This window comes from Cyanistes caeruleus, chromosome 3, assembly GCF_971803275.1.
Source record: "Cyanistes caeruleus chromosome 3, bCyaCae1.hap1.1, whole genome shotgun sequence".
Taxonomy (NCBI): domain Eukaryota; kingdom Metazoa; phylum Chordata; class Aves; order Passeriformes; family Paridae; genus Cyanistes; species Cyanistes caeruleus.
Genome location: NC_141703.1, coordinates 111,843,955 through 111,863,729, shown reverse-complemented (window position 1 = coordinate 111,863,729; position 19,775 = coordinate 111,843,955). Strand labels below are relative to the sequence as shown.

At 41.4% G+C, this 19,775-nt stretch overlaps 1 protein-coding gene across 5 annotated transcripts in view; it reads left to right on the top strand.

The window, feature by feature from the left end:
- The window catches only part of EPHA3 (EPH receptor A3), a 177,399-nt gene extending 158,052 nt beyond the window's left edge, over positions 1 to 19,347 (top strand). For all 5 annotated transcript variants that reach the window (XM_086883592.1, XM_086883593.1, XM_086883595.1 and 2 more), the window contains 4 exons: positions 301 to 450; positions 2,385 to 2,578; positions 13,933 to 14,088; positions 15,447 to 19,347. In XM_086883592.1, the coding sequence (XP_086739718.1) occupies positions 301 to 450; positions 2,385 to 2,578; positions 13,933 to 14,088; positions 15,447 to 15,552 (606 nt within the window). In that variant the 3' untranslated portion in view covers positions 15,553 to 19,347. The remainder of the gene's footprint in view (positions 1 to 300; positions 451 to 2,384; positions 2,579 to 13,932; positions 14,089 to 15,446) is intronic.
- Positions 19,348 to 19,775: the final 428 nt, after the last annotated feature.

The window sequence follows — 19,775 nt, the reverse complement described above, 5'->3', positions numbered from 1 at the left end:
TGTGCTACACACACATGTGTCTGTAAAGTGTATATGCTGTACTGTATTATATATCTATATTGTAGATAGATAAATCTATGGTAAATCTACTAGAGATCAGTAGATTTTTGCAGTGAAGTGTATTTTTACTCTCTCTTTTGCTCTTATGACAAACGGCAGCAGCATTTTCCAGCTTACACTGGGGTTTTTTACACCATTATCTCAATAACTGAGCATCTCAGAGATAAAATAATGAACCACACGAAGTCATATTTGTTGCAGGGCAGTCAAATGGACTCTTTGGTTTTGTTTTGCTCCCAGGGGGGTAAGATTCCCATCCGATGGACGTCTCCAGAAGCCATTGCCTATCGGAAGTTCACGTCAGCAAGTGACGCCTGGAGCTATGGGATTGTCCTCTGGGAGGTGATGTCTTATGGGGAGAGACCCTACTGGGAGATGTCCAACCAGGATGTGAGTAAATGGTTGTCTGAGTTATATTCTCAGATAAGGAATCAAGCTGTGAAAGGAGCCCAAGAGCAGGTGGCTCTGAGATTTTGGTGGTAACACTGAATAAGGTGCAGAGATGAACACAGATCTCCCTGGTCAAGTAAAGAACTTAAAACAAACCACCATCTTTATAGCAGAGTGTTTTGGACCTCTGAAGGAGCACAGTAGAGAATTTTATCCCATTGGTGGTGTAAGATGATGTAAATAATTCCACTGCAATGAGGTCATTGCCTTTTGCATTCCTTAGCTCGTTGCTAGAAAACCCTCCTAAATTTCTGTTGATCCCCTTTGGTCCCACTCGTATAATATTCTGTAGAAGTTTTCTGTAAATGTCAAATGCACAGAATAAATTGCTCTTGGCACTTGTGAAAAAGAGAAGCAGAGCATTTCTGCTAAGAGTCTGATGAAACCAAAATGCTTCTGGAAGTAATCAATGGATAAAATAGAGAAGGAGAATGATCTGATTAGACTTCCAATACAAGTTTCTTTGTAACATTAGTAAACTGCCCAAGCCTGCAATCCAAATGATTAATGGAGCTCTCCCAGTATTTTTTAAAGAAGCATAACATTTCCCCAAAGAAGATTTTTTATTATATCTGTTTTGGATTCTTTTTCTGTTGTTTCATCAATTTTAGTTTTATTCCACAGGAGTTCCTTATGGACCAAATATGGAGTGCAGTCACTCACACAAATAGATTTTCCAAGGAGCTGATATATATTGTCCTAAATTAAAATAAATAAGTCAGTAACATAGTAGTAGTCAAACATTTTTCTGTACTACTTTATGTTAAACAAGGAAAAAGAGAAGAAAACTTCCTTTTAAATGGGTACTTCTGCAACCCAAGTCTCTGCAGAAAACTGCATTTCTTTTAATTGGTAATGAATATTTTTGTGGAGATTAATGTATCCTGTTGTGCAGACTGATATATTTGTGGAATGCCTTTAATAATATCCCATTAAAATCAGAAACAGAAGGATAACCTATTTATGTGCCTCTCCTTCATGGCCGCTTAAACTATTGTCTGTTCTCTTGTTCTAATTCAGAATAGTTTGTTCTGCTTTTCAATTAATTGATTCAGATGGAAAGGAGATATTAACAGAACATGGCTTTAACATTTTTTACATTCATTGGAGTTTTTTTATTCGTGGGGCAATAGATACTGTAGGCCTGATCAAGAGGTGTTACATTCTAGTCAGAAGGCTGGATTAAAAAGCTTCTGGACGCCGTAAATTCTAAAGTAATCTTGGTTTTGTGTGTGTCAATCTGGAAAAATTATAGAAAATCTAGACAAATTTTATCAGTCTAGGCAAATTATAAGGAATTGGGCTTGCACTGCCTAGTAGAAAGTGTATAGTTATCCATGAGGTAGGTTTTAAAAACATTTTGTGGCCCTGTGACATCATCCACAAGACCTTTTGACTGCTGGTTCAGGATGGCCCGTGAGGGGCAGGTTGATTTTTCAGCAGGGTAGGTTGTTTTTCCTGTTGGTTTTTTTGGAGCTCATTGCCCACTGGAGGCTGTGGAAAGCATGTGCTGCTAAGGGTAATCAGAGGAGAGATATTCAAGACTTTTTGAAGTTTGGCATACTTAAGCAAGCCCTTGCTAACTGTGGCTTTTTTTAATGGATTTAGTTCAACTGAGTGTGAGTTTCTGAGATCCTTTCCACACACTCACCTTCTTCAAAGTCACACTCTGTATCTTAACTCCCCTTTCTGCCTGCCTAATCTACTGCCTGGTTTACTTTGCAGATAAAGGAGAGGCATTGCAAGACAAGACAATTAGTGAATAAACACGTTTGTTTAAACAGGGAGTGTCCACGTTAACGTTGGCACAGCTGATAAAAGCCAAGTTGCTGTAAAGTGCCTTTAAGTTCCCCCAAACTTTTCTCCTTGTGCAGGTGATTAAGGCTGTGGATGAAGGGTACCGCTTGCCGCCTCCCATGGACTGCCCAGCTGCCTTGTATCAGCTGATGCTGGACTGCTGGCAGAAGGACAGAAACAACAGACCCAAGTTTGAGCAGATTGTCAGCATCCTGGATAAGCTGATCCGTAATCCCAGCAGTCTGAAGATAATCACCAACGCGGCGGCAAGGTGACACAGATCTTTTATTGCTCCTGAATCTCTTTGATTCCTTCGTCTCCTGTAATTAGAATTTGTTTGCTCTCTTTACTGCCTCTTCACCTTTTAATTGTAGCTGCTTGTAGAGAGAAAGATTTATTATTATTATTATTATTATTATTATTATTATTATTATTATTATTATTATTATTATTATTATTATTATTATTATTATTATTATTGCCTTGTTGTTTTTATTAGTTATTTGCTATTATTTATCCAATTTGTGACAGATTTTTATGCTAAGGGTATGAAACGTGCTGTAGGACTGAGCAGAGTTTTGTGAGAAAAGCACAGCTGGCAGATTTGGCCATCATGTGATTTTCCTTTTCTTTCTGCCCTTTGGTGGTGTTTTAAGTGCTTAGTGTTTCATAGGTTACAGCCAGCCATGTTCCTAAGTATCTTTCTGAATTGGGTCCAAATACACTTATGCTCTTCTCTGACAAGTCATGTTAACTTTAATCATATGAATAATCTTTTTTTTTTCCTTTCAGTAGTGTTCACAGACCTAAAAATGCACTTACACTCCCTCTTAGATGAATTTGTTAAATAGGAATTAATTTTCAACCTCTGCAATGTTCCTAATTGCATTAAAAACATTCATTTTTAATCCTGGGTTTTCAACACACTCTGGAACATCGTCACCAGGATGAGATAAGAATTATCTCATTGAGAGAGAGCAGCTGAAGAGTGTGTTGACACCTAAGGGCATAATGAAGATGTGGTGAAAGAAGAGCTTTAGTTAAGTCGGGTTAAAGAGAAGTGGTTTGTACAATGCACAAAATGTCGTGCTCTCACTGAAGGAGTGTAAAAGATGTAAAATTATTTTTAGCATGAATGGTAGTGCCAAATCCTCTGTCAGCAAAGAAGGGAGAGTCAGGGAGAAAAGCACTCTGCTTCTCTGCTGCTTCAGACCCAGGCCCTGGAGGGTGTTCTGCATTTCACTGGGCAAGAGACCAGAGCCTGACACGAGGCAAGTTTCAAAAGAGAGCACAGAAAACCTTCCTGTCAGACATTTCCTTGTGATGCAGCACACTTCCCACCACAGCAATTGAATGGGAAGGCTGAGGGGAGTGGAGCAAAGGCAGTGGGAAGAACTGCATTGATGCTGCAGCCTGCTGTGCGACTGCCATGGACCTTGCCTCCTTCCTGGCCCCTGCTTTGTGCTGCATCCTCACCTAGAGACTGACCACTCTAATTACCTCCTGCTGCCAAGCCAGAGGGGAGAAAAGAACAGAGGAGATGGGAGGAGAAAGGCAGTCATACTAATGGGTTCTGCTTTTAAATTTATATACTGAGAGAAGATGGCTCACGCAAAATTATGTTTCAGTAATTTTGCTTGGTGAGTCTTTAAGACATAGGAAACCAACACACTTGCAGAAGCAATTATTTCTAGGAGGTGACAGAAAAAAAACAATCAAACAAAAAAAAAACACAGCACCTTTTTGGGAAAAGCACCAAACTGTTAAAACACCATTTTTTCAGTCAAGTACATTTCTTCCAAGCACCTTGCACTGCTATATGGCAAACAATTGGTGCAAAGAGTTATTTTCTAGCAATATGGTGCAGCAATCTGATGATCAGGGGAGTTGGAAATCGTGACTATCTTGTTTGGGTTTGGGTTGGATTGCAGAAACCAGGGCTGCATGTTTTTCATTCCAAACAGAAGCAGAATGCTCCCTGTTTATGGTTCTTCCAGTTACATATTTGAGCTGCAGCAGAGATGAAAACAGCATGGAACCATAATTTCCAGTTACCTGTTCACAGCCAGTAGAAGCTGATATCCTCTAATGGAGACCAAATGCAGTGTGAGCACCGTTTCCACCTGCTGGGTTCAGTGCAGGAGCTCCACAGGGGGATTTTGTTCCCTTCTGTCTCTCTCGTGCTCTCTTTGGTTGCGTTCTGCCCTTCAGTGGCACAGTGGCAGGATGGCAGGGGCTGCACATCCCTAGCACAGAGCCACGCTCTCTGCTCGTGGGGAGGGAAGGAAGGAGGCTGCCTGCATGGTGGGGAGCTTCTCACAGCTGCTTTAGGTGAGCTCCCAGTGCAATGCTCCTCCTGCTGCTGCTTCTGCTTTGATACGGGGTGCATTTCTGAGGAGAGCAGCGTCAAAGGGGATTTTATTCCTTCCTTCCTTCCCAATTACCCTTCCCCTGCCACATCCCTGCACATTCCTAGGCAGTGCAGTCTTTGTTTCTGCAGCTCCTCACTCCCTGGTGACAGACAGGGCACTCTGGGGTCCCAGCACGGGCAAGCCCAAGCCCTTCCCTGTTGGAGGGAGCTTCTTGCAGCTGAGGGAACGTGTGACCCGTGATCTCTCCATCTCCTCTGTCAGTGTCTGCAGCCCAGCCCAGCCCGTCCTTAAACACAGCCAGGTTAGAGGATAACCACACCAGTGTGGGGTGCTGGGCAGGCCTTGCCATGGAACCACTGTCAAAGCAGACTAACCTCGAGCCTTAGACTAACCTCGAGCCTTAGACTAACCTCAGGCCTTAGACTAACCTCACACCTTAGACTAACCTCACACCTTAGACTAACCTCAAACCTTGGACTAACCTCACACCTTAGACTAACCTCAGGCCTAAGACACGGCTGAAAATCTGTGAGCAGCTCCCCACCCCTGTGCTGTCCTGCAGAGAGGTCCTGGTGGCAGGTGACAGCCCCTGGTGCTGCTGGCCAGGGACTGAGCCTGGAGCTTCAGCACTGCTCTTTGACAGACTGACAGAGAGGAAAATGAGACACAAAAAGGAGAAGTGACACTTAAAATGGGGTGGGGCCTTGCTGTGGCCTTGTGTGCAGGAATGTGTCGCTGGTACTGAAGGGCTGTGGGTCAGGGCACAGAAGGGGACACAGTGGCATCCCTGGTGGCAGCCAGAGAGGACAGACATCCCTGCAGGGGGGTGGCACTCAGGGACACAGCCCCGAGGGCTCTGGGGATGCCACTGGCTCAAGTGGCTGCTCTCAGTTGTTATTTGAAGCCGCAGCACTGCCACACCGCCTCTCCTCCTACCCATAATAAGCAATTAATCTAAGTTATACAGGTCCCAGCTCTCTTTTAGCTGTGTCTGTGGTGCTACTGGAGGAATGCTACAGCTTGATGCCCACCACATGCTTGTAGGTGTTCAGAATATACTCGGTCAGGGAAAAATGTTTGACCTGACAACGTCTGCTGCAGATGCAAAACCTGTCTCTTCTTACAGATTTTTGGGCTGATGTTTGTTTAAAATAGTCACAGCACTGTTGTATCCTATTTAAAAAACATGTTTCTGGAGGTGCATAGGATATCCCTGTCCTCTGGGTGCTGGTTGCTGTTAGCTGACCTCCACTGAAGGATGTGCTTGGCTGAACATCTGATTCCAGGCCACAGCCCAGGCACGTTTCACACTAATACCTCGCAGAAGAGGAGTCAAAGCCTTCAGTTCTCTCTTTCCTTTAAAGTTTTCTATCCCTTCAGGCCACTCCATGGTATCTAATAATTTCCTGATACCCGAGGGGATGTTTTTATCCTTATTGATCATCGCTTTGCAGACCATTCTACGTGCCTTTGAACCTTACACTGACAAAAGGTTTTTGTAGCCTCAGCACAGCAAACGCTTCATAATACCTTGCCTGGTGTTGTGTTTCATCTCAGATTCATGTGAAAATTCCATTTCTATTCCTTGTAAAGTACAGAGTAGGCTGATTTCTTTCTCACCTGTCAAAATTCACTTTTTAATCAGGTGGCCACCTTGAGCTCTTGCTAATAAGAGCTGTGCTGGTTCTGGACACGTGGGGCTTTTGTGTCCCTTAGGCTGCCTGGAGTTAACCAGCTCTGTAGGAGCAGAACTCAGTACAAGCCATGTGGTTTTCTAAAGCACAATCTCATGATATTTTTATTTGATTTATGTCTTGCTGTTCTTTCCTGTTTTCTGAACACGATGTTCATTTTTCTAACAGAGTCCTTAGGTTGTTTGGATATCTTTAGGGTGGAAGTGAGTTCATCGTTCTTCCAGTTTTGATCAATTTCATTTTTTTCCTCTTGAGCTTATTTTTTTTTTTCAGTCCACTGTGTATTACTTCACATTTGTGAACATTTCATACAGATACAAAGCAGATGGAAACTTTTCTCAGCTTGGGTTGGGGAGTCACAATAACTTCACCCACCTGCAAGCAAGTTGGTGAGGCTGAAATGGCTCTTTAGCTGTTATTTCATTTGTGTAGGGAAAAAAGTGTAACTGGACTCATGCAACTGGAAGTACTTTGTGTACACTACAAATCTGAAATGAACTCATGAAATTATTTTTTTATCCATTTCACATTTTTCACTGATTTAGATTTCACTGGACTCATGCAACTGGAAGTACTTTGTGTACACTACAAATCTGAAATGAACTCATGAAATTATTTTTTTATCCATTTCACATTTTTCACTGATTTAGATTTATGATTTTTTTTTTATTCTTACTTAATTTTCTGATTCTGAATTTTTATATATACATATATATATACACACACATATATTAACAATGTATATTACTATTTTCTGTATATGAATCAAATTCTTCCATGGCCATTTGAAGAAATACATTTAAAACATAGTGTGTAATTTAATATATTTAAAGCCTTTATGACTCTCAAAGCTGTCATAGTATAGTGTGATCTTGGGATATAAGGGTTGTGACACAGGATTCAGGCAGCTCAAACGTTGTGGCAGCTTTCCCATATTTGCTGTGTGTGTTCACATCTGTGTGAAGTCATTTAATCTTCATGAACCTATGAAATGGGAATAGCTGAGTTAATGCACAGCCCTCATTTGAAAGAAAATTGAAATTTGTTTCTAACTCCAACATATGATTTGATATCTCTTATGATATCTCATATGATATGAGAATTTCTGGATTTCTGCCAGGCCTCTGATTGATTGCAAAACTGTCACGGAATCTGCACAAAAAAAAATCCCAACCTGCTTCTGTGTTTGCTTTTGGTAGGGTGAAAAATCAGTGTCAGGTATTGCTGTTGTTGTTTTTGTATACTGCAAACACATGTTGAGGAGAAGAGGAAATAATTGCATTGCAAGAAAGGGGAGAAGAACACCTAAGAATTCAGGATATTTCAGAAAAATCATAGCTGAAATTCTTTTCATATAGCCCAGAAAATGTAGGGGGTCAGGGTCAGTTATTCTTTCTGATGAAAAAACCTGCATGAATAATTAATTCCTCATACACCCTTCTATGTGGTAGCAAGTTATTTGCAACCCTACCCTGATTTGCTTAAATTTGATGTGTTGTTTGACTTGCTGGGGTAATTTCCTGGAGCAGTCTTTGGAAGACCTGTTATTTGTGAGTAAATGTTTGCAGGGTTCACTGCTAAGCATATTTAGCTTTGTTGTCTCTCACTGTGCTGCTCGTTCTCGGACATCCAGGGGCAGTGCTTACAATTTAAAATTTGATGTTTGCTCCTCACAACGCTTACATTTAAAATCTGATAATTCCATTTAAAACCTGATAATTCGGTGGAGGTGCTCTACGTTCTAGCTTGGTAGGATTTTTATGAAAATCAAGCTCAAAAGGAGCAGTGAATAGGGCAGCAAATAGAAAATTCAGACTTGCTCCTTTTTGCAGCATAATTCAAGCCCTGTTTTTACAAAAATACTCGCGATGAAATTCCTGTTTAGGTTGGCTGAACACTTTGTTGAGAAGTCCCCTTTTTTTTTTTTTTGCCATTTAGGTCAGAAGGCTTCAGATGCTTGACATATATTGCTGACCTGCTGCAATATTGTTTGTTTGCTTCTCCCTGTTAGGGACTTCCAGGAGGGAGGAGATTTCAGTTTTCCTTGGATGTTGTCAGGGTCTTAACAACAGGGTTTGAGTTTGGCCAAATGCTGTGTAGGGCAAGATTCTGTGTGGATTTTAAGCTTGGTTTAAAATCCAGCAACAACATAATCTGTGTCCTAAACCTGTTCACTCTAAAAGAATTCAAGTAATGTAAACTTAAAACTCCAGCTCTCTCTCTGAAGCCTGCTCAGCATAAAATAGTGAGTTTATGGAAGTGGGGGGAAAGAATCTTCACTACATATCACACAATGGAATACAGTAAATGCTACTCCTCGGTGTCTAAACATAGTTTGGATTGTGCAGGGGTTAGACTGAGAAGGTTTTTGGGGAGTTCATTCAGCTAAAGACAGAAAATCCCTGTTTTCACCTGATTTTCCCAGCAGTCATTATTATTGAGCCTGGGGCAGGCAGAACTCAGGCACTGTCCCTTCAAAGTGAGTGGTGGGGGGTGAGCTGGGGTTAGCAGGGACAGTAAAACATCTATTTGCACTTTGACACCTGGAATTCACCTCCACTGGATGGAGCTGGGGCAGGAATTCACAGCTGGCCGGGTTGGGTGGTGTGTAATTTAAATAGAAATGCAGATGGACCAGCGGGTGCCCTGATGGAGAGGGAAGGTTTATTGAGGTTTTGGGGGTTTTTTTGTCTTGCTGCTCTCAGCTCCTGGAGCTCTCCTTAGTGGTGGTGGCAATTCCACACTGGGAATGCTGGAAAGAGGTGACAAAAGTAGAAATTAATGGTGGTGCCTAAGCTTTTTATGTATTTCTCATATATTTGTAGCTTGGTAAATTGCTGATGCATGGCTCTAGCTCTAGTACTTTTCCTACCCTTCCCCCCTAGATTTTGGAACAATGAACTGACCTTCCAAACACATCCCTGAAATATTATTTAGATTAATAAATAATCTTTATTCCAAGTAGGGGACCTACAATAGGAAGTGGGGCAGAGAGCCCCTTGGTCCAGCTCCAAGGGGCTGACCCAGGAGTGGGTTACTGGGGCAGCTGAATCTCCTATTGCATGTACCTGTTAAATATCCTAATTAATTAACCTTACAAAATCACAGAAATGTGATTCTGGGTGTGCCCATCACCACTGGGACACCTGGAAGCTTCCAGATAAAGGTCTGCTTTTCACTTGAATTCCAACACTGCTGCAAGGGGTTTTTCTCTTTTGATTATGGACAACAAGAGTGCAGCCAAAAGTGAGATATAATGGGATGCTCTCCACAGCAAATGGTAGATTTTAAGAGCTTTATAAAGCATTTTTCTCTGCCTGTTCTGAGGAGCTTACAGACTGTTCTAACAATAATGAGGGTCTGTCAGCCAGCTACACATCCCAGGAAATGTCCATGTACCTGCATTTCCTTAAAAGCACAGCTTAAGCTGTGTTATGAGGGGGAAAAAAAATAAATCTGCAACGTGCTGGGGTTTTTTTTACCTTTAGTGGTTTGGTGTTGGGAAAAAGTAAATGAAGGAGCATTGATACACCCATGCATGTGATTTATTATCCCACCAAGATGCTGAAAAAATATAATCACATTGAAAATCATGGTCTGAGGGGCAGCTGAAGAAGTAGGGAAGACTGAAGGATTGACCTTTGGGGCAGTTGAAATTTTATTTGCTTATTATCCTACTGGAAGCTGTGGTAAGTTGGGTTGTTTTTTGGGTCTTTTTGGGTTTGTTTTTTGGTTTTTTTTGTTTGTTTTTTTTGCCAACAATGGGGCTAGAAAACAAGAAATATTGACATTTAGAGAGGTGTACCATTTTTGCAGCCTCAGCTGCATTGGTTTTCCCTTTGGTTATTTGTGTTGCCTCTCTTCATTTCTCCAGCTCTCCTTTCACTCTAGGCCCACAACATGTTTATTTGGAGAGTATGCAAACAACACATGAAAAACCCTTGGGAAAAGCAAATTGTGCCCCCTTTAAGAGGTGAATTGTACTTTAGGGACAAAATTACCAGTTCTGCTAAGAGCATGTTCAAAAATGAGCATGAAGAGTTGGAACTCCAAAGATTTTTAAGGTCCAGGGATAATCAAGTAAACAGAATAACTCTACTTCTCCTTGGCATGTCATTTATTTACTAGTTTCCTGTTGATGCACATGTATGCATATGACTCTGATTGCTATGGAAAATAAAACTGAAATTCGCTTTCTGTGCCACCTGTTGGTTTTGGGGTTGTTCTGTTGAAATAAAATTCTTGTTAGACCCAAATTCTGTGCTTCAGCTCACCATAATCATAAAGCCCATAGGGTTTGTGTTCCAACCAGGCTCATGGGGAGCAATTTCACTTTACAAAATCAGCTTTTAATTGCCTAAAATTTGCCACAGGAAATTACTTTATGTTTTTTTTTTTTTTTAATGCTTTCCTCTTTAAAAGAAATTGACTGTAGAAAGTAAAGTCCAGATTTAAAAAACTGAAGGCTGGTTGTGCTGTTTGGAGGAATGGATGGAAAGAGAGAGGCTGCTACAGTACAAAGTCTGGGATTGTGTGTGCACAGCTCCTCTGTGTATTTGCAGAAGAAGTGGCAGGACATTTTCATTTTCTTTGTCTCAATTCCTGGATTTTACAAGTTAGTTTGTCTCTTTTTCTCCTCAGACAGCAGCCACCCAGAGATGAAATTTTCATGCTGTATTGGGAAGGGTTCTAATGATGTTTTCTGTGTTGTTTTTTTTCCTGTTGGTGCAGCAAAATTTTCCTTGTGTTGTGACAAAAAGCTGTGCTAATAAAAATGCACCATAGTTCTCCTCACTGCAGATGGCTCAAAGGTTAATTCCAACTGTTAAAGTAATGGACACATCCAGAGAAAGCTTCCAGCCACAGGATGTTTTGTAACTGGCATCTCACTGTTCAGTTTGTCTCTCCAAACTGAGTCTTGCTGTTTGTTTTTGTTTTTTTTCAGGGCACCACATGTCAGTAAATACAACTTTGTAGGTGTAGTAAATACAGCAACAGTCAGGGTGAACAGGATAGAAAGTCTTGCCATGGCTGTCAAAAGATGATATGAGAGGGTGCATCATAGTTAGTCAAAGCAACAAAGCAAAAAAGAGTTAATAAAAAGAAAATAAAAAAAAAAAAGAGGAGGAGAGAGAAGAAAAGATGGAGAGAAATGTTCTATTTCACTTCCCCTGAGCAAACATGTAATTTCCATGATTTCTTTTTAATGACTCTCCTCTGAAACTGGTAGGTACTGATTTATGAAAAGCTGTAAAGGATCAGGTGGAACCCTGCAGGACGTCGTTTACAGCTGCACGGACTGCAGCCCGTCTAATTTGTCTGCTAAAGTGTGAGCTCATGGCGCACATCACCCCGACCATAAATTTCGTGTTCAGCCCTCCCGTCTGGGGGCTGGGTCAGGGGGAAAAGCCCTGCCAGGGTGTGCAGATGCTCTGCAAGCCCAGCTTTCCCCCGCTGCACGCCAGGAGACATCAGAGACTCTTTGCAGCGAGGCAGATTCCTGCCCATTGATAAACAGTCCAGATGTCCTCTCTGAGGAGGAAAGTAACTAATTTTTTGTTTGGAATCCTGCAAGAAGAAAAATGATACTTTGCAGTGCTGGTTACTCTGAGGTCACTCGCATTAAAATTAGGTCATATTTTTTGTCATGATGATACTTTGATCCAAGTAATAAACATAAAGGCTCTTTTGGGCCATTCTAATTCCTAATCCTAGAGACCTGTTCTATTTCAACTTGTTTGTACTTTTTTTTTTCATTAGTGATTCTTGACTCAGACCTTGTTTTATTAGACTTAAGTTAAAAAGGCATTCTAGGCTGGGGAAAAAAAAAATAATCTGTGCTTTATCACTAAGAACACTTCATAAATACTCTTAATTAATATCTTGGGATTCTAGACACTATACCCAAAAAAACTATAAATAAAAACCATTGGCTCTTCATGGGACAAACAGTAGCCAGTGAAATTCAGTCCTTACAGCTACTGATAAAAGCTATCTTGGGCCTGATTATCAAAGCTAGCCTTTAAGGCTGGGTATCATGTAGGTGTCTCAGATTTGGTTTGACCATGAAGTGAGGTGATGTTTTGAGGACAGAGCAGGTTTCTGGTGTTTTCTGTTGCTGTTCTTTCTGTGGATGGCTGTTCCCACCATAGAGTTGGTGATCACAGTCCTGGCTGAGCTCTGGAGGGAAGGTAGCCAGGCAAAATCCCCATCAGGGACATCACAGCTCTGGGACCTGGTGAAAACACTGATTGTGTGTGTTTGGAGTTAAGATTTCAAGCATCCAAGTAGCTCTTTAATTATACCCTGCATTCCCTGAAGGGAAAAAAATACTATAATAACTTTCTGAGCCTGAAAGAAATCAGCTGATGGATAACAATCAGGAAAACATGAGAAGTTAAAGGAGCTGTTTAGGATGTGGCTAATACCAAAAATCATTGTTCTTTTCTTCAAAAGTGAAAGGTGAAAGTCTTGATGTAACTACTGTTACTTATGTAACTGATGTGGTATTTCCTGATTCCAGGGCAAGTCAGGTGTTCTGCAGGAATATTGTAGTGCTGCTGATTTTGATGAAATTTAAGACATAGTGGAATTGAGAAGGATTTGGATTTTCTGGGCTTCTTACAAGGTTAAAATCACTATGTTTAAGTATGTGGTTCTCTTGGTGCCTTTAAAATCTCCTCCTATTTGTGTTTGTTGCAGTGATGAGCAGAGATGACTTGGGTTTGGAGTGAAGAGAGTGTTTTACAACCCAGATCAGTTCTCCAGTTCCAGTAGCTGTCACCTACCTGTTACACTGCGTAATCACTGCCTTCAAATTATGCTGTCAGTCCAGCCACCTCTCATTTTCACTGCTTTCAGTGACAAAAGTCACTTCAAATGGGTTCAGCAGCAGTAGTCAGACTCCTGTGCAGGTTACTAGAGGGAAGAAGAATTATGGGGCAGAAAATAGACTGTGAGGTTGCACAGATAACTGCTTTGAACACTCTCCAGTTCAGTCTCAGGCACAGCGCAGCTGAGCACATGCTTGGCTTTAAGCCTGCAATAAAACAACAAAAATACACATTATATACCTATTTATACACATAAATAAGTGCTTTGCTTATTGTTGAAGCTTCTCACTTCATAACAACTTTAGGATTTTTCAGTGGGCCACAATATCTTGAACGTTTGACATGACCAAATTCTACCAGCATGCTCATGGGGTGTGCATCGTCTGTGTGATGTTTGGGACCAGGTGAATCACATAAATATAACCTAATTTAGTCTTTGTCAGTGCTTTGCACATTAAATTGTGAGGTAACAATACACTTTGTGAATGCTGCAGTGATTTAAACACTGGCATGGGAAGCTGGTGCTCTTCAGCAGGGTGATTGCACAGCATTTGTCAGAGCTGCCAGTGCCAGTCCCGTGGCAGCTTCAGCAGCTGGGAACTCCCTCAGACGAACAGCAAAGCCACATCCAGCCTGGATGCTCCTTCCACTGCTGAGTTTAGGTACAAAATAAATCTGTGTTTCTCCCTGTTCCCTAAGTTTCATTGCATTACTCTTTCATTTCAGGCCATCAAATCTCCTCCTGGACCAAAGCAACATTGACATCTCAGCCTTCCGCACCACGGGTGATTGGCTCAATGGTTTTCGGACAGGGCAGTGCAAGGACATTTTCACAGGGGTGGAGTACAGCTCCTGTGACACCATAGCCAAGATTTCCACAGAGTAAGTTGCAATCTGCTGTGGATTTTCATCATTTCACCAGTTCAAACCCAAGCATAAAGGTAGCACTTTTACACGGTGTTTCCAATTCTTAGCTAAAATTTACTTACATTTAAAGAGACAAGTGGGAATCATTTGTTGGAGTTGAAATAGCCATGAAGGAAATCTATGTCTGGTGGCTGTGTGAAGGCCATGGTCCCACAGCTCTTTCTCACTAAATACAAGGAAATTCCCAATTTCTTCCATTACAGTCGTACCATGCATCATCTGGTACACTAACATCACTTCCTTTCACTGAAGTTTTTCTGTTGATTCTTTAAAGTCTGTATTTTACATGGGAGTTTCTCTACAGCTGGCACTCTGCCAGTCTTTCCCTTTATTGCCCATCCCATGTTCCACTGAACCAGGTGAGGGTGCAAATTCTTTGTAGCTGTTTTCATCCTCCATGCTAATAATTACTCAGGGGCTGAAGTCCTTCCCGCTGTGCTTGGAAGTGAGCAAATGGCAAGTTTATTACGTTCTAAATGCAATCCATCTTTGTTCAAGTGACAAGTAAGAGTAGGGTAATGTTCTTTCTGCACCTGAAAAGGCATCCAGCACAGTTAAAATTTTAGTGCCAAAGGAAATCTTAATTCCCAGTTGGGCTGGCTGGATACAGGGCAAGTTATGGAGAAGTATGCAGCAGCTGTGCTACCAACAATTAAGCACATCAATGCCATTCATTAATGGATTATTGCATCTATAAAAAGGGTGCTAATGGGTTTTTGTAACAATTACCCTTTGGGGACAGTGTAGAAATCCTCTAGGAATGCCCAATTTCCTGTGAGCTCCTGGTTAATTAGCCTTTCCCAGGTGTTAAACCACCTCAGTGTTGCACAAGGAACAATGAAACTGGGGATCTCTACAAGAGGTGAGAACCAGGGGAGGCACTGGAAGCTGGGCCATGGACTCATTCACCTCAGTGCTGATGGCAGAGTCCAGAGGACCGTTCAGAGGGTGGTGATGTGTCAGATTGGTTGGGGAATGGAGGTGTTAGAGAGGCTCAGCTGATCCAGCAGTGACCCCCTTGCCCCAAAACCCCAGTGCTCGCATCACTGGAGAACAGTTTCATTGCCTTTTCATCCAGATAAGCAAACACAGCAAGGCCACGTGAGCTTTCCCTCTACTTTTTGCAGCCCCCTTGTGTTTTCAGACAGTTGCTCTCGGTGTTTTTTGCACCAGGGCTTGTTCTTCAGCAGTGTCCCTGTAGCTGGAGGCTCCTGCAGTGCAGCAGTGTGAGATGGGCAAGTTCCTTGCTGCTTGCTGAGATCAGTGCTGTGAAACTCGGTGTCCTCATTCCAACACCTTCTCTTTTTTTCCAGTGACATGAAGAAAGTTGGTGTCACAGTGGTGGGCCCTCAGAAGAAGATTGTCAGCAGTATCAAAGCTCTAGAAACTCATACAAAGAACAGCCCTGTTCCTGTGTAAGGTACCAAAAGGATGTTGCTCAGGAGAGGAAAAAAAAAATAAGGAGAAAAGTTGCATCGCAGGTCAAAAGTGATGGCTGATAAACGGCAGAATTTAAAGGAGTTCCTTGCAACAGCTTTGGAAACGCAATGGTTGAGATTTCAAACCCACAAGACACTCAAATACTGAGTATAAATGCCTTAAAAATAGGAGCAAACTTGTTTTCTATCTGTTAATCCTAAAGGGTGGGTGCTCTTGACTGACTGTTAATGCAGATAGTAAATATCAAAAGAAAAAAAAATGTAAAAAAATCCTTCCAAGTAAAAACCAGTGTTACTAAAACCTAGAGCCATTTGAATATTAAGTGACTGAATAACAGAAAAAAACCATGGACATAAAAGCTGTGTATTTGATCTATACAGCAAACAAGAAGAAAGAAAGACTTGCAGTATTTTTATACAGAAGAGATCTGTAACAGGTATTTTATTTCTTTAAAAGCAAGGGAAATAGAGGACTATACCTCACAACCTGTCTGGCCATATTTACTATAATGTCATTGTAACATGCTATTTCAACTTCAGGAAGGAACACAGAAATAAACTTCGTAGTGACTTTGAGTTAGTTGAGAAAAGATTTTCACCATTATGTTAGCTTCCCTAACTGTGTTCATTTAAATAGAAACAAGTCTTAATTTTTAAAAGGCTTATTTATTTTCTTGGTTTGGTTTTGTTTTGTTGTTTTGGGTTTTTTTTTTCCATTATTGTTTATATTTATGCTTAAATACCTTAACCTGGCTGTATTATTGCCAAGTGCCAAATGTTATCAAAACTTCATTGGTTCAACCTGAGAAATTGTCTGAGGGTTAGTTATTAGATGATTTTACACTCATAGCATCGTGCATGAAATACAGAAGGAAATAAAGAAAGGTGGTCTTTTTTCCAGCACTGTCACTATGAAAATGGAAATGAGATTTCTTCCATTTGCTGTGTGTGGTATTTTCAAACAGGTGTTGACAGTGGTGTGTGCATTGATCTTTAGGTCAGTATCTGCCCCAAACAGCACATCCCATTTCCTTCCCCAAGGCTGCTTTCCTGCCACAGTAAGGAGCCCTGCTCTTGGGTGGTGTTCAGCTGAGAAAATACAAAAAGAGGGCCAGGGTTGTTGCATCCTGCTTTAACTGATGATGCTTTTTGAGCTCCCTGGGAAGTGGCCCTTGTTTTAAAGGATGACTTAAGCTGTGGGGCTTTGGTGTGGAAGTTTACACATGCCTGAGCTAGAAACCCCCCTGTAGAGGCACTGCCATCCTCTGGGGGACCTGAACTTTTGGCACAGCTTCTGTGGGTACCATTCCTTGAATGAAAGCAGAAGGGAGCCCAAGTCTAGGAACGCAGTCATATCTCCCACTGCAAAAAAGGAGACTGGAAGGTGGATTTTGAGGGCCCCCCACCATTTTCAGCGTCTTCCAAAGAACTTCCCGACTCCTAAGCTGTTGCTCTGGAGCACATCAGTCCCAGTTCTGAGAAGACACCACTCTTTGCTGAAAATGAGTGGTTTAAAACACAGTGTGAGCCACTTCTTGTGCTTCTTAACTCTCTAGATGTGATGCCAGGCACACAGACAGTAGGCCTTGGTCACCAGGAGAAACCATTCTGCTTCCCAACCTGACATTCTGGAATCTAGACCTGATTCTGATGAATCCCTAAAAGTCCAAGACGGTGTGGGAGACAGATGAAAAAGGCACGTTGTGTTTCCTCTGTGCATGCAAAAGCAGGTGACCAGTTGTGCCTAATTCTGTTGGCTTGGGTTTTGAAGCTCCTTGGTATGTAAGTGAGGAAAGGATCAGTTTCTAGGGCTTGTGGGGCTGAAATTGCTCTGCATGAATCCAGGGTTTACAAAATGTCCAGGCACAACATTTAGCACACATCGCTAAAGAGAAGCAGAGTTAGAGGCTTTCTCATGAGTGCTGGCAGTGAGCATGCTGTAAAGGACTGGATTTGAAACACACTGACAGCATAATAATTAGTAATTCTTTCTGAAAGAGAAATTATTGGGTTTTAAAATTGAAATAATTTTTTTTTTTTTTAAATGGAAGAAAGGTAAAATAAAGCACTTAAGCTGTAAAGAACACTTCCCCTTATCTGCCCCAATCTATCATGAAATGCAGCATGCTGGGTAGAAAGGCTGTGTTTTGTGTTGCTTAGCTCATTCAGAATCTTTCCTTTCTTGCTCTAAATCAGACACTATTCGTGAATTTAAGCCACCAAAACCCAGTGGCAAACACTGTGTGGGGACAGCTTTGTGTGACATTTCTCCTCAGCTTCGTTCTGCTGCTGGAGTGTGGGGGTCTGACCTGTGGGGAATGCTTCTGGAGACACACACCCAAGTTCTTAGGGTTTTAGACACGGGAAAACTTTGCACCAACCACCCTCAGTTTCCTCCTGCCATGCATCCTGTTGTGTTCCTTGCCCACTGTTCAGGCATGCTCAGCATGAAAGACTCAATCTCACCAAGGGGAAAAAATAAAGCAGCTCGGTTTTGCTTTTCTTTGCTGTTAGGAGTAGAGAGCTTTTAAAATCCGTTTGGTTTTCTCTCGCTGTCAGAAGTTGATTTGTACTGTAAGTGGCCTCTGTTGCAAGCATCCTGTACTCCCTGTCCCCCTGTACATATGTAAACATAGCAGTGTACAATTCTTCAGTGTGGAGTAGAGAAATAGAGGTCGTGTGGCCATCTGCCTGTACAGGTTATGGACATCAAGCAAAATGCAAACTGCTCATGAAATGACATGCCATATTATTGGGTTTGTACCTTCCAATATAGTTTCCATTTTATTTATTTCTGTTAACATAATCTAGTTTTTGTGCTGTAACTTAGCATCCAATAAGCAATGTATAGATGTGATTTGATTGGCAATATGTATTTACTTTAACTTGTATTTCAAAAGCATTACTTACTCATTTAGATTATATATTGTGCAATTGTAGATGGCCTCTTACTAATGTAAAATGATTTGTAGTGGAAACATTTATATTTTTATAATAAACATAATGAAAGTATTTTTTACATACTGAAATACTGAGGTGATTGCTTGGAGGACAAAGTAAATTTATTTGATTAGTGTGATAAAATTGTAATTAAATATGGATAAATTCTGAGTGTTAAAGCATGGGTCTGGAGTGAAAGCTAGATATTACCTATATTATCTATTAAAAGAAACAAGAAGTGCAGGTTTTAACTAAGCAGACCAGCATTTGTGCAAAACTGACTTACATCAGTCTAAGACTTTACTTTCTCCATGGATACTGGAAAACATCATCTTCTACAGCCTGCCTATGGGATATCGAAAAAAGCTGTCATTTATTTTAGTTGTGTCAAGTATTTCCAAACTTTTGCTTTTTTTCCTCCCTCACCAGTGGACCTGTTTTCATCTTATTACTCTGTTGAATCCAGTCAAAGATGTACCTTTCAACAAAATAAAGTAGCCCACCACGTACTGTAATTTCACCCCATGATCATTTCTTGCCTCTGAGTATCTGTATTAGATAATATTTTGCCCCAATTTTATGTCCCTGCCACATTGTTTCTGTGTGCTTTACCCAAGTACAGGGTCTTTGAAAATGCCAACATACACAACTCAGGAATCCTCTTCCTAGAAAAATAGGAATGGTTTTGATGCTTGCCGGTTTCTTGAATTTTACAGGTTCTTTCTGTACCATAACTGATTTTGCATGCTTTTGTATACTATTCTGCTTACTGGTGCAAAACAATGAATGATATACCTGTCCTGGAGTCTGTAAGCTGATAAACTTTATGAATGTGGATGTAGCATCCTTTTTTTTGGGGGGGGAGGGTGGGGGGTGTCGTTTTGTCTTGGTGTGTTCAAAGAAGGGGAAACACAGAAAAGAGTCTCCCAGAGCTGGACTTGTCCTTAGATGACCACAGCTGGACTGGAAGCCACTTCCTGCCACCAGAATGCTTCATGCTGTAGAGGATAAATGGTGTCATTTTAGTTTCCAGGCAGGGGGCTTGATGCTGTGCTTGAGCACAAGGGAGGCAGCTCTGAGGGGATCCAGTCCAAGCAGTGTGCAAACCATTTTCTCTGTGAATAGATTTCAGCTCAGCAGTTGTGTTACCCTGGCTTGTGTCTATCCCTTTGGCATTGCTGGTGCATTATATTTGCTCTAGATCCTAGAGGGCACAATGGCTATTGGTGTTTTTATTGCTTTTGCTGTAAAATGGTATGAATT